Source organism: Salvia splendens, chromosome 17 (assembly GCF_004379255.2).
Source record: "Salvia splendens isolate huo1 chromosome 17, SspV2, whole genome shotgun sequence".
In the NCBI taxonomy this organism is placed as follows: Eukaryota; Viridiplantae; Streptophyta; class Magnoliopsida; order Lamiales; family Lamiaceae; genus Salvia; species Salvia splendens.
The window spans coordinates 22,089,411-22,104,046 of NC_056048.1; the positions used below are offsets into that span (position 1 = coordinate 22,089,411).

General features: G+C 36.8%; 1 protein-coding gene across 1 annotated transcript; it reads right to left on the reverse strand.

Moving 5' to 3' along the window:
• Positions 1-1,472: 1,472 nt before the first annotated feature.
• On the reverse strand, positions 1,473-14,636 carry LOC121773790 (protein TSS-like). Its single transcript, XM_042170707.1, has 25 exons — positions 14,461-14,636; positions 14,039-14,146; positions 13,810-13,871; positions 13,258-13,350; positions 12,833-12,905; positions 12,380-12,739; positions 11,767-11,834; positions 11,564-11,695; positions 11,085-11,126; positions 10,440-10,964; positions 10,190-10,347; positions 9,436-9,952; positions 9,295-9,357; positions 9,114-9,215; positions 8,595-8,912; positions 7,816-7,908; positions 7,610-7,711; positions 7,244-7,348; positions 6,983-7,116; positions 6,148-6,331; positions 5,650-5,781; positions 5,301-5,413; positions 4,606-4,696; positions 2,060-4,352; positions 1,473-1,733 (listed from the first exon to the last, which is right to left on the reverse strand). The coding sequence occupies exons 2-24, from the start codon at positions 14,097-14,099 to the stop codon at positions 2,184-2,186; spliced, it is 5,697 nt and encodes a 1,898-aa protein (XP_042026641.1). The 5' UTR covers positions 14,100-14,146; positions 14,461-14,636; the 3' UTR covers positions 1,473-1,733; positions 2,060-2,183.

The window sequence follows — 14,636 nt, forward strand, 5'->3', positions numbered from 1 at the left end:
ACTCCAGGGTGTGTGTAGCACCCCCTACCCAAGCAGCGATTGACCAAATATGAGATGTCAAGCAGAAATGAACAACACAACAGTAAAACACTAAAATACCTAACATGCCACAAAAACGACTTGATAGAGCATACTACCTTCGTCCCACAATATAGGAGTTACATTTGATGTGGGCACTGATTTTCACAAATGTAAAGAAAAGTGGATTGAATAAGTTAGTGGACTATATGTCTCTCTTATATATATACTCCCTCGGTCCCATTAAATATGCAACATTTGGGAATCGGCACAGGTTTTTATGTAATATTTGTTTTGTGAGTTAATGAAGAGAGAGTAAAGTAAGAGGAGATAAAAAAGTAGAGATAGAGATGTTTCCATTTTAGGAAACGTTTTATTTTTAATAGGACAAATTAAAAAGGAAAACATTTCATTTCTAATGAGACAGATGGAGTATTAGTTTTATAATAATATAAGTATAATAAGTTGGTAGAATGTGTGACCTACATATCATTTATGGTAAAAGTGAAATGTGACTCTTATTATGAGATGGACGGACAAAATGTGACTCTGATTGTGGGGTAGAGGTAATAATATACATAAAGAGGTGTTGACGAAGAAGCGAAGGAATATACACATAAATCATCAATCAACTAACAAGTAGCACACTCAACATTTTAGTCAAAACTCTCTATAAGCAATTAGTATAGTAATTATAATAAGTTATTATTTTATTTATCGATGTCTACCTTCAGTATAACTCGACTTAACCACAAACATTTCGCATCAAGCACCTATACACGTATATCAAAATAATTGGCAATCATATTCACCATTCAGCACATGTAGCAATAACAACAGCAAATCAGCAATATTAATATCATCATATGATCACATGTAGCATCGATAGCCCCAATACAGTATTTGGTCTCAAAACACAAGTACATGGAGTGGGCGACAATAACATGAGCGTGTAGATAACACATAAGAGGGTGTCGATAACCCATATGAGGATGTAGAACTCATGTCCGGATGCCTAAAACCCGTATAAGATGAATAATCATCACATACCATCCTATACGACGATAGCAATACTACAATTCTATGACATGCCAACTATACCCAATGTAATTGACCAGGCATAGGGGCACAACCCATGTACTCATATTCTTTCATTTTCATATTTCATTACCAATTCATTCTACCACTCCTCATATTTCTATATTTTATTCCATGAATTCCTTATCACGTGATTAATCATAATTCATCTAGTTAACAATTCACACAATCACATAAACTACACAACGACATTTAATTATCACATAAAAGCACATAAAAGAAAAACATAGCAAATAGGAAGTAACTATGGAAGGGGATGTAACATTTAGTAATTATCTTCATGAAGGGTTCATAGAAGGAGTAGGATAAGTTCAAAACAGCTTCAGCTTTGACACTCAATGGAAAACCATAGCAAATAGAAAAGTTAACTATGGAAGGGGATATCAAGTTACCGAGTACTGAATCAAATCATAGTATCCAAAATATTGATATCAGAATTGCTTTCTATGAAAGAATTAACCAGGACTTCAAAATCTTTGTTACGCACTGTCAAAATATATCTCAAAATAAAGGAAAGAATGCACCAATATGACTCCAACTCCTTTACTGAATGGTGGAAGAAGCATATACCAGGATCACCACATCCACACAAACCAAGAACAATTTTCAAAGGGAACCTGCGCATTTAAAGATCACAATGATCAGCACAAGATCAAAGCTCCTGGAATATAATTGAGGAAATTTTTACTTCTTCCGAAAAGTTGCTATTATATATTGAACAGCCGTGCTTTTGAAAACAACTAAAAGTAACAATCCTTCAGATAGATGGTAAGCCCTATACTAGGAGCTGTTTTCAGCTAACATAAAATAACGCTACGGGACTAATCTATGTAAACAATTGAAACCAATGATAAAGATATCTGCTATAGAAGTTTCAGGGGGGAATTATTAAGGCAGATCAAATACAGGAAAGTTAGAACTAAAGGGTATAATTAGAACTAACCTTTATCAGCTGATCAACATGCTCAGGCCTGTGATATGCGTATCACTTTTGGATTTTCTGAAATGTAACTTCTATCTCTTTTCAGCCATCGTGTTGTATTATGTGAATAAGATGATAAATCTACTCATGTAGCGTTTGCTGAACTGGTCTCCTTCGAGTTAAAGCTCGGGGAATTAGGAAGTTCCGTATCCCTAACAACTCTACTATACACAACTTTGAATGGTTGTGAACTATATGGTCGTTTGAGCAAACTTAATGGCATTCTCAACACCTGCTTTTTGTTCCTTTTCCCTCTAACTAAAACACTGAATCGTTTCTCACTGTCAGCCTTAAACGGCTGTCTCTGAACATGATAATCATTGCATCTCTCAGATTTTTCAGTTGGACCATTACTGCTATGTAGAAGTTTAACAGGGATCGGTAGACCATGGAACTTGGATTCAATTTCTTCCCCATTACCTGATTGAACCACATCTATATCACGTAAGTTCTCCACTGCCTCTGATGCAGGAAGATCTATTTCTTTCTTAGACTCATTCCCAGAGTCAAGATCCAAAGGTAATGCCAAATTTAGGTTCTCTGAGATGATGGGTTGTTCCTTTTCCTCCAAAAAAGGTTTAGCAATTGGTTCAACCACTGTTGGGGAGGGAAATTCTAATGGATGGCAGCCAGGCCAAAGTGTGACAGGAATGTATTCTTGTGTGTTAGCACGTATATTGCATTGCCAAGCAAATTGACCGTGATGAAACTGGTTGCTGGTAACTTGAAAACTGCTAGGTGGTAGGGACTGAGCCTGTGTGTAAGGAGGGTACATCAAAGGTAAGGGGTGGATCATATTTGGTGTTGTTGGTGGCGAAGGATAGGGGTGGTGGGGAGAGGAAATTGGACTGGGTAAAAAAGTAGCATGACCTTGATGAAGTCCCATATTCATTGGCCAAGGACCAACTGGTTGAACAGCTCCTGGACCAGAAGAGAGAGAAATATTCATAGGCAATGGTGCAACACGTGGACTAACGACTGATGGATTGTACGGAGCTGCTAAAGCTGACAACTTCCTGTTAGAAACTTCTCTTGAGTCACCTTGACAAGCCACTGGAAGTTTTGATTTCTGTTCTTCCACCCCTTGCAAAGTGGTTTCCGAATCATCATACGATCTAGAGACCAATAGATCTTCTGTACAAGTAGCAGTTTCCAATGACGAACCAGCGCAATTTGGCACATTATCCGTGTGGGTACCTAGCTCTTCGTGTTGACTGGACTCATGATTGTTGGACTGCACTTGTACCATACACTCAGATACAACCACCGAGTTTTCATGATTCTTAGCAGTATCTGAGTGTATTTCCTCTTTCTCTTCAAGAGTTTCATTTTCATTTTTCAGTTGATCTGTGGAACCCATGACTGTATCCTGAATGTTCCCTTCCTGGTCGTTTTGTGAACTTATTTCCACAGACACGGATATTTCCTGGGCCCTTTTGTTCTGTTCTTCAGGTTCAAGTACTCTGTTATAATGTGCATCATCCTCACGATGTCTCACTTGCAACATAGATATGGTACCAGGTGGTGCCAGAGCTACTTCCTTATATGAGGGAGATTTACCCAGACTTACTATTGAACTTCTCTTAGCAACAGTTCCAACTTCTTTTTGTGCAGATACCAGCCTTGAGTCTGTTGAAGAGCATAATGTCTCATCTTCATTTTTAGAGTTCCCCCCTGCACCATCCATGGTGGATGGAGACACCGACTTCACTCTATATGCTACAGTTTTCACAACTGTCCGTCCATACTTAGCCCCTGCCGATGAAGTCTTTGCTACATAGTATTCTGCTATGCTTCCTGCAGGAATTGCTCGTTTCTTTAAAATATAAATTTTTCCACTTTGGTGGTTATTCTTTAGTGTGGCATGATCCAATTCAGCAACAAGATCTTTCTTCTGGTGATTAAAAATCTTAGTTCCATGCTGTCGTCGCTGCCTTAGCCGTTTTCCAAACAAGCCGGACGATCTTGGTTTTTGAACTGGCTGCCAGCCGTCTTCTCCTTCAGCATGTGTTTCAAGTGATACATCACTGGACTCAGGAATTCTGATTTCAAGGTTTCCAGGCTGGACAGGATTTTCATCAGGAAATACTTCCACAGTGTCTTCAGACTGAACTGGCCAAGCATTGTTCACTGCTGCATTAGTGTCAGAGACATGAACTTGTTTATCTTCCTTTGCCTCTACTGCAAAGGCATCTGTCGAAGGAACCTCAGTATCTGAGATGGCTAGATTGTCATGGATGACTTTCTCCTTAGCCTAAAAATCAACCAGATAAAAGCATGGAAATAAGATTATTACATAGAAATTTGATAGCCTTATACGAAAAGCATATTTATTTGTTGTGCTAAAAAGAAAAGCTGCATTCCTTCAGTCGGAATGGCTATTTGGGTAGCTAATTAGAAGCGTGAGCAGCCACAAATCCTCGATTTTACAGAGAAGATTTATCTGCCTTATCTGGATGGGAATATTCACTTGCATAAAACAGTCAACTAGAATAAATAAGAAAAACCTTTGCAATGTAATTTCTTCTCTTTGATCCAATGGCATCTTTCCCTTTAGCATCCTGACTTGGATTTATGTAGTCAAGCAAATCTGATACACTGGCAATACCAATTGTGAGTAATTGAGAGACTCATGATCTCATCTAGGTTTCTAGTTTGATCATTATCCAATACAAGAAACCTTGTTCATTTTGAATTGGTGAGAGAATGTATGCATATCACATTAAGAGAAAGTTACAAAATGAAGGCTTTGTATTCTCTATTGCATCACCATTATTGCTCTTGCATGACCACCAAATCCAAAAGTTAAAACTATTAACGAAGATGACCATTTAACAGTTAGCAACACTAATTGGTGAACCACCATGTGCGTAAGAGTTACTTTGCTACTGAAGCCCCCTGGTGTCCTTAAATTCGAACTTAGGATATATTATTGATCTTGATCTTACACTACAAAGAATGACCAAAATTAAGTCGTCCATTAAGTATAACTGATGCCAATGTTATCCCTATCAAAAAAGATGCTTAAATCAATAATTATGCAATCCAAATTAAAGAACGGAAGGAAGGAATTATATCTGCAGATGGGAGTGTTCAAACTATACTCAGATAAGGGTGTTAAAGATGGCTCTACAAATAGGGGTCAGCATTGCAGAAAAATTACATGCATTGATTATATGCCAGACCCCATTAGTTGATTTACCTTAGGTGGCCCTTGCTGGCTATAGAAGCATCTGGCTTTCGTGTCCCATTTCGAGCAGCTTCTTGCTGCTCAAAAGCCTTGGATTCAAAGTATTCAAGCCATGCAGCTGCATCCTGTAAAATACACAAATAAAACCAAGTGTTCAATTAAACTTTCTGAAAAGTTTGTCACTGATATATTCGCAACCAGAAACTATAGTACAGAGATCAAGAATCTCTCGAACTTAAAGGTAAAACTGTGCAAAATAGCATCAACTGTCCAGTTGATTATCCAAGCAAAATGCAATGTAAATAGCAAAAGAACTGGTATCAACTTATCGCATCTTGAGGAGTCATAAAGACACTAATACCTGTGTCCGGAGGTCGTCTGGTCCCAGCTTTGCCCTAAGTATTTGTAAAGTTGTTTGTTCATGCTGAACACTTAAAGGGTATGCTTCCATCAATGAGAGGGCTATGGCAATGGCATGATAACTTGCAGCTGTCTGAAATGGTTAAAGAATTAAGTATATTTTTATCTGAAACATACAAATCTCAAGCTTAAAAAGATTATAGAAATATTATTAATTTATGTGCATATTTTGAAGTAAAAGAAAACACACCAAAAGTTTTCAGTTGATAGGAAAGATGGTTCAAACAAAGTTTCAGCAATGAAAGAAAGTAAGAACAGTGATTTCTAAATATCACTAGTATTGGGCCAACGGAATTATAAACATATCATTTGGAAGCAAAAAGAGTACATATTCTAATTGTGGCTATTATCACCACGTTAAAGGAAAAAAAGTCACAGAAGTATACAAGAAGAATACAATAATAAGAATTTAAAATGATTAGTTGAATTTGCACAAAACCTGAATATGGTCTGGGCCAAGAAGTTTTTGGTTGCATTTCAGCGCTTTATGAAGATATCTTAGTGCAACGTGCACATTACCCAGGCCTTCCTCCATCATAGCCACATTTATGTATGTTGCCGCAGTGTTTGGATGTGATGGGCCACAAGTGAGATGTAAGAGATACAATGCTCTCTTCACGTATCTAAATGATAGAAAATCAAAGGATTATCACTACCATGTATCAATCATCAAACATCTCCGTCCACAAAAATAGTCTCATTTGTGGACGGCACAGGTTTTAATGAGAAATTGGTAAAGTAAAAGAGAGGAGGAAAAAAGTTGGTAAAGTAAGAGAGATAGGGAGAAAAAGTGGGTAATGTATGAGAGAGAGGAGAAAAAGTGGGAAAAGTATGAGAGAAAAACCCATTTTAAGAAATGGAACTATTTTTCGTGGACATCCAAAAATGGCAAAATGGGACTATTTTCCATGGACGGAGGGAGTATAATTATAGGTTAAACCTAGAGAGATCAATGTCTCAGTATTTTATTAGACTTTTATTATTCAGACTCAGATTAATTTAATCTTTTAAGTAGTTGCCAAAAATCTGAAATGCACTGAAGTAAATTCACATATAAAGATACTTAAAGGAAAGGAACTGTCCCTGTTGTTTAATCTTACTTATATGATGTAATTGGGAGTCATACATAATTTTGGAAAATGCAAAAGGTTCATCTTTGTATGAAAAAAAGCAGAAAGTTCTTAAAAATTTTTTAAAATGGAACTTCAGGGGTAGGAATTTGTGGAATAATTTCAGTGTGCAAATGGCACCAGGCAATTAAGTGATTAACATACTTGAGGGCCAATTCCGTGTGTTGTAGTCTGTAATAAAAAACAGCAAGATCCCCGTAACTTTTCATCGTATCCGGATGATCAAGACCTAGCTCTCGTTCATTGATGTCCAAGGCTTTTTGCTGATAGATAGTGGCCTGTACATAATGAACAAAAGACTTCAGTTCTGAAATAGACATGTAACATGCAAACATAGTTTGTTAAATAAACTTCAATATTTCTCTATATGGAATCGTAATACAGTACAAAAGATTGAGTAAGGACCTGGTTGAAATCTCCAGTGTGATATAAAACAACTGCAAGAAGGCTGTAAGCACCAGCTGTCATGCGATGATAAGGACCACATACGGCTACCAACTTTGCAAGGGCCTAAAGTGATTGATAAATTACAACTGTTTAACTCATTAACCAAAAACTAAAGCAGTAGATATAGATTTGAATCAGGTTTTACAGATTGTTTATTCTGAATTGTGTTTTCGGACTTTATCAACAAGATAGGAGAAAAAAAGGCAATGCGTAATTTTTGACCCAACTGCTGATCTGATCTCCATGTAGAGAACATTTTCATGGAAGCCTGACACGCATATAATCCCCAAAGGATTTATTGTCACGTAACATATGAAATAGTACCTTTGTTCCATAGCTAACAGCATCTTCAAGTTTTCCTTTATCCAAGGCTGTTTTAGAGGATTCTAAGAGCTGCCGTCCATCAGCAGATGAGCAGGCTGCTTGCTACAGTAAACATATGACATTTCTTTTTAAGTGAAAACTTCATAGATGGAAATGTGAAATTTCAAAATCTACTTCATTATGGTGGATAAGGGATCCAAGCTCACCTTATGCACTGGTACCAGGCTCACTATATCTTCCTTCTGAAAAGGGCGTGCAGATTCCATATCAAAGTCTCTTGGTACAAGCTCAATACCCACCTAAGGAACAGAGCAAGTCAGGCTTTCAAAGCATTACTATGATGTGAACTCTTGCCTATATTGTCTGAATCAAACTAAATATTGCCTCTTTCTTAAAGTTTCTTTCTGCCAACTAATAGAGGGGCTGACTTAGTAATTTAGTTTGTGATGTTGATCTAACCAAACAACCTAATTTGACATCTCTGTTCTGGGCTGGTGTTCTTGATAGATAATCTGATTCAGAGCTGCAAAAACTATCTAAATAAGTATTTGGTGGGTACATCAGCATTTATGCTTTGTAAACCATATGCATAAAATACTTTTCCATCTTGTATTCTCTGAATGGACTTATCTTGCTGGATTTGAACCCTACAGATTTATGCACGTCGGCACATAGGGGAATATCTATCTTTGATTCAGAACAACGTAAAAGTTGGAAAAAAAATCTAGGTAGCAAGAAAATCTGTATGTCCACCGATTACATGTATGCACATTTGTTCACCTTATGATAGAGGCAGTTTCCAGTATATTCTTATAGCTAGTGACATCTGGTGATCAGGTCATATTTAGTTTTCTGGACAATTTTTACTATGTAAATCATCATGCATGAAGAAAAAAAACAGAAGTTATGCATTGATTGCATTCCAATTTCCAAAATAAATTAAATGGGACAGATCATAGTTCATTTTTCAGGCTTAATAATATACCTTATGGCATAAACCACGAAGGATTGCAAACTTTCTGATATCCTCATAGTTTAAATTCTTTATATTCCACTCATAGCGCTTCAGAAGAAACACTTCAAGCCAATTCCACACAACGGAATTGACACCAGAAGGCTGATCTGGTTCTACATTTTCAGGAACTCCAAGCATTAAATTCAATGCTGCTGCAATTGCTGCTGCCATTTTCTCAGGCTTCTGAACTGCAGATATTACTGCCTGCAGGATATGCTTAAAAGCGCGTACTATCATCTCATGTATGCAAAGGGATTGCACATGTGATAACTTTTCTGAAAGCTTAACCTGGAAAAAGAAACATTAAGTGATAATAATTAGGTTATACTCAAGTAAGATTATATGCCAGGATCTTCTTCATCCAAATAGTAACGATAATAACATCTGCAGACTAAAGGACAACTCATGCATCTGAGCCTGGGTTCGATGGTGATACTAATAGAAAATGTCCTAGTGATAAACATATCAAAAGGAACTGTAAAAACGTACAACTTGTCCAAGGGATCGCATCCGAAGACCTCTAGTATGCATGAAATCTGTCAATGTCCGGCCATCTACTGGTGAGAGCTCTAAAGAACCAAAATCTGCAACCTGTTATCCATGACAAGTGTCACTCGGAATATAAATGGTACAACCAATTTGATTTTTATGGAAGGATATATATAGTTACCAGTTTCGGTAGCGCTACATCATCATAATATTTTTGGGACAACTCAATCAATTCGTGCAGGGACTGTCAAGGTAAATACCAGTCAAAAACATGTTTCAACATTGGAAGTAGTATACTCAACCCACATATATGAAACACTACCTTTGAATGAAGTCCAGTCTCTGACTCTTTTAATCGAGAGAATGCAGCATCAGATAACATTGATTTTAACATAACCTCATTTTCACTTGCACCGTTATCAAGCTGAGATTCTGTCACATTCAATGTTTTTTCAGCTTCATCAGCAGAAGATTTTAAATTCTCATTCTGTTGGTCTGCAGTATTTCCGTCCAATGTCTTCTTTCTGTTTTTAAGGGATTTAAGCGGTGTTCCTAGTCCCTCAACCTTCATTTCATTTTTGGTCTTCTCACTAGGCAGTTTCTTCTCTTTTTCTGTTTTCTTCTGATCTTGTAAATGCTGTATCCAGCAGGCTCCAAGTTCCCATCTCACAAAAGCATCCAGATCATGTTCTTCTTGCTGAAGCTCTTCAAGACTGTCTTGCAGCAGTCTCTTAACAAAAGCTTGGGAAGATTCAAGTTGCTCAGATTCTAATGTTCGAGAATGTGCTGATGCTTTATTTTCTTCAGTTGTAGCATTTTCATGTAGTAATAATCTTAAACTGCAAAATATAAGGTCAAAGTAAGGGCTAATTAAATCAAAGACAAAAAGAGACAAAACTCAAATAAGATACGCGATAAGATACTTTAAATGCAAGGATGGAACAACATCCATGGTTGCATACGCAACTTCTTTTGTGAATCAAGGTGGAGGTGAAGGAACAAATTGTGTAAGACAAAGTAGTATCAATAGTAATTAATGTGCTACTAAGCATAATTACAAGAAAGAGTATAGCAACCTATCAATATTTAGGGCATTAGCACCCCCATCAGGCTGGTCTAGAAGTTCTTGGCTTCGTAATGGAGTATTTGCTCTGGCATTGTCAATCCCTTGAACTTTCACGCATGCAATATAGCCACAATACCTCACATTCACAACACCTAAAGTGGCAATATCCTGCAAATATTTATTTAATAAAAATCCAATAAAAAAAAGTAAGATAAGAATGGACAACAGCAGTACTTCTATCATTCCCCTGAGTTTCTTACATGAGCAGCCGTATTTTCATCAGCTGTGATCCCCTTAAGCAGGTTTCTTTCTCCCAGTTTCTTGTCATCCAATCCTATAGCTTGTTCTCCATCAATCTTAGTATCAATTTTGCAACTAGCATTAGATGCATCTTTCATGACAGTTATGCTCAAGTCTCCAACTTTCTCTGTCAAGACAACTCGACTATTTGAAGCAGAATTAGCTGATTCTAAAGTTTGCATTACATGTTTCACAGCCGTAATGGCCATGAATATTGCAACATCGACAAACAAACTGTGAAGAAGAAATGTTTTTCTATCTCTAATTTGCCTCTCCTCGGCAGTTTTGCATGGCATAGATGCAAGAAACAACAGTTCATTTGCATAAGGTAGCAGATCACTTTTGCCATCTCTGCCTAGACCACCTCCATTCCCTCCCCAGTTTTCATCTTCTGTGGGCAGAGGGGGAAATGTAGATGGTGATTGTGCAGCTATGGGCGGAATAAGCCACGTGTTGGCTCTGAAGCCAAAAGGGAGGTTTCCAAACTGCAGTAAGAAAATATCCGGTCACATATATTCTGCAATACAATGTTGTGAAGGAAAATCTTTTAAGATGACAGTATATCAGTGAAGCTGCAGAGAAATTAGGAGTAGTATGCCCTCTACCTTATTCCTTTCTGAGAATGCTTTCATTAGTCCATCATAAGCCTGAAATGGATAAATTAAGGTATGTCAAATCTCATAAATATTTCCAGCCTTTGAAAGGGAACAGTTATACAAATTTTCAGAAAACAAGTGGAACATTGTTGACCAGAAACATATATTTAGTCATCTTGACCTGTCATCTGTCCACCTGGCAAGAAAGTACTATCTAGCTGAGGCCATTCTTACAACGATTCTGGGAACCCCAGTTTAGTGGTGCACCAAATTTTGTTTGGAATTCCAAGTACCTCAGATATAAGGAAGCAAAGTCTACACAGCTCAACTCTATGAAACATAACTGAAAGATTTACATCCATTTCAATTTAAAGTTGACAGGAGCTATGACACTCAAAAACTCTTATATGCTGTGTGCATAGACAAAATTGGAATATTAAATATGCATGTGTAGTTTAAGTCCCATCAATAAAGGTTAGAGTGCTTACATTATCAAAGGCTCTGCTGAGTTGTCTCAGCAGGTCAACCAGATTGTGACAAAAAAACTGCTGCTTTCCAGTACCATAAAAACCTTTCCTTGAAGCTTCTATAAAAATTAATTTCCCATTGCACAATTTTACCTGCAAAAAAACGTTGCTCAAATGCATGCATTAAAAGCTCAGCAAATTCAAGCGATGGAAACAGTTCTCACCTCAAGAGAGAAAAGGTGATCATCACCAGAAACTTCATCGGTGCTTTTCCTCTCTGCTCTCCTTATAACTGCATAAATTATTTCATAAGTATACACCTCATAGACTAAAACTCTAAGAAGAAGAAGTCTGTGAAAAAGCAAGAAACTAAAGAACCGGACACACATAAAGCAGCATCATTAGTTAAAATATGTGTTAAATATAACCCAAATAGAACAGTAATATCAACTTTGCACGGCAGAACTTGAATTCGTTTTCACATCTTAACAGATGCTTTGCATAATGCATGATGAAATACACCAACAAACAGTTCTCTATCGTGGTATCACCACCTACAGTTCTCTATGGTATCTATCATTACTTGCACATCGATTCCTCCGATCATGCTTAGATTTTTAGCGAAAACACCACCATGCCGTATCATTATGCACCTCCAAACAAATTTCGTTGTATTATCAATCACATATGCTTCAATTTCTGGCGCAGATTTCATAATATCAAGTTAAACTGTTTCAAAGGAAACAGAACAAAACTACAAAGTTGAAGTGATTGAATAGGTCATTCCAGCTGATTAAAATGCAAAGAGACGGCGTAAGAAAAGCCGGCAGACATTACATTGAAGAGGAGGCGTGAGGTGAGAGAGAGAGAAGAACTCGTAGAAGCTCCCGAGCTTCGGAGAAGTGTTGCTCATCTCTCCTTCTCGATCAACCGCAGCTGCAGATCCGTCCTTCGCCTCCGACTCCGCCGGCGGCGGCGGAGAACTCTCTTTCTTACTCTTAGCGCGGGGAGACTTGATCGCTTTCTTAGAAACCTTGGCGTCCTGAGCTCCACGGCCATCCTTTCCCTCTTCTCCGCCCTTGGGAGATGCGGCGGGAGAGGAGCCCTTTTCCGCCGACGGCCCAAACGACGTCGTGCAAGCGACGATATCCAGCAGCCGTCTAACGTGCGCCGCGGCGCTACCTTCATCGTAGTCCTCTGCGAGGGCATAAAAGAGAATTAGCACCTTTTAATTGGTACGACGCCGTATTGGTAATTTCATGTTTTATTTTTGCAATATTTTAATATTACCTTCCACAAGCGTGAGGGTGCAGGGTTTGAGGGCGGATACGTCCACCGTATCTTTCAATCGTGGGCCCCTCACCTATTTATATAACAAAATAATATAAATAAAGAATTTTGTTTCCTACAAATTCCACTTTGGGATATGGAATGACGTATTTAGCTAATTCAGAAAATCTTAACTGGGATGTTCATAGATAGGTATATATTTGTTGGATACTATTGTAATATTTTGGAAATTAATGAAGAATAACAGACCATCAGATGCCAATTTTTATACTAGAACACTATGATGAATATAGAATATCAATATAAAAATAACTAAATTAAAATAATAATAACAATAATCAAATATAGAAATCAATGTATAAACAAAAGCAAATATTTTTATTAAAAATTGTACAGAAGAAAAACATGATAAGCCACTTAATTACCTCGTGAGATAAGGAATAGTTAGTGATGTTGCTCGTTACAGTACTAACGGATAACAATCGACGAACGTCTATAATTCTGTCGGTGGAAATTCCCTGCATTAAATTCAAAAATAAAATTTAAGATTATATATATTGAATCGCTGCGATAAAATATTCATTTGAGGCAATTTCGGTCATCTGTTTACATTAAAATTAAGCTTAATTCCTTTTCTATTTGTGTTTTTTTATTTATCACCGGTGTAGGCACTAAGCAAATTTCCAATGACCATCCTATAATAGGAGTAATTATTTTTCGCTCTTCCTTGATCAAATTTATACGTATTAAAATTCTTGCACTATTAAAACTAATTTTCATGTACAATAGTATATTTTATCATAATAAAGAAAAATACATGAAAAGAACAAAAAGAAGAAGACACGCCGAGTAATGTTTATTTTGTATTGGTCATTCGAATTTGCAAAATATATTCGCATACTTGATTTTATTTAATTTTTTATATTTTTCTTTTTATTTGAATACATTTACGTAACAGATAATAGTATGCTACAAACCTTCAAAATAACATGAGTCTCGTCCAGCAGATTCACTTTTATATCCACCACAACTGGAAGAACTGCAAAAATATAAAATTATTGGTTTATGAAATAACTACATGTGAATATAGTAGCAAAAATATAAAATTATTGGTTTATTTAATAACTGCATGTGAATATAGTAGCAAAATACTAATATAACATGGAAATTAAAAATTATACTATATAGTGTAAATATAATACTTACCCTTTTCTTCTTTCTTCTTCTTGTCTCCCTTGGTCTTGCCTCGCCCACTCTTCGGTGCCATTTCCAAGCTCGAGCTCGACTTGTTTACTTGATACGACGGAAGGCTCACTGGAGTAATTGCATATTACTTAAAATTGCAAGATATATTTATTATATGCGTAATTCTGCATGAAATTTTATTTGCAATAATCTACAATACGTATCACATTAAATTTAACTTGTTACAGTATTAATTAGTACTTCTAGTATTTTTGCTGAGGAGAAAACAATTAATAAGTTTAAAATAGAAAATTCAAATTTAAATCCGCACCCAATAAAAGAATGAGATTCTGACAACTTAGAATCCAAATTTAATGGAACAAGTTATTTAATGCGGCTTTGAATGTCCAATAAAGTAAGAATAAGGAAAGAAAAGTACTAACCAGTAGCAGAAGTGCTGCAGTTTGCAGAGGTTTATGTAAGGTTTAAGAGTTTAGATGGTAATGAAACAAAAGTGCACCATTAGAGAGTTTGTGTTGAAGCTTTTCACGTATTGAGAGAGAGAGAGAGAGAGAGAGAGTGGAAGAAGAGCAAGAGGAAGAGATATAGAGGGAAGTGG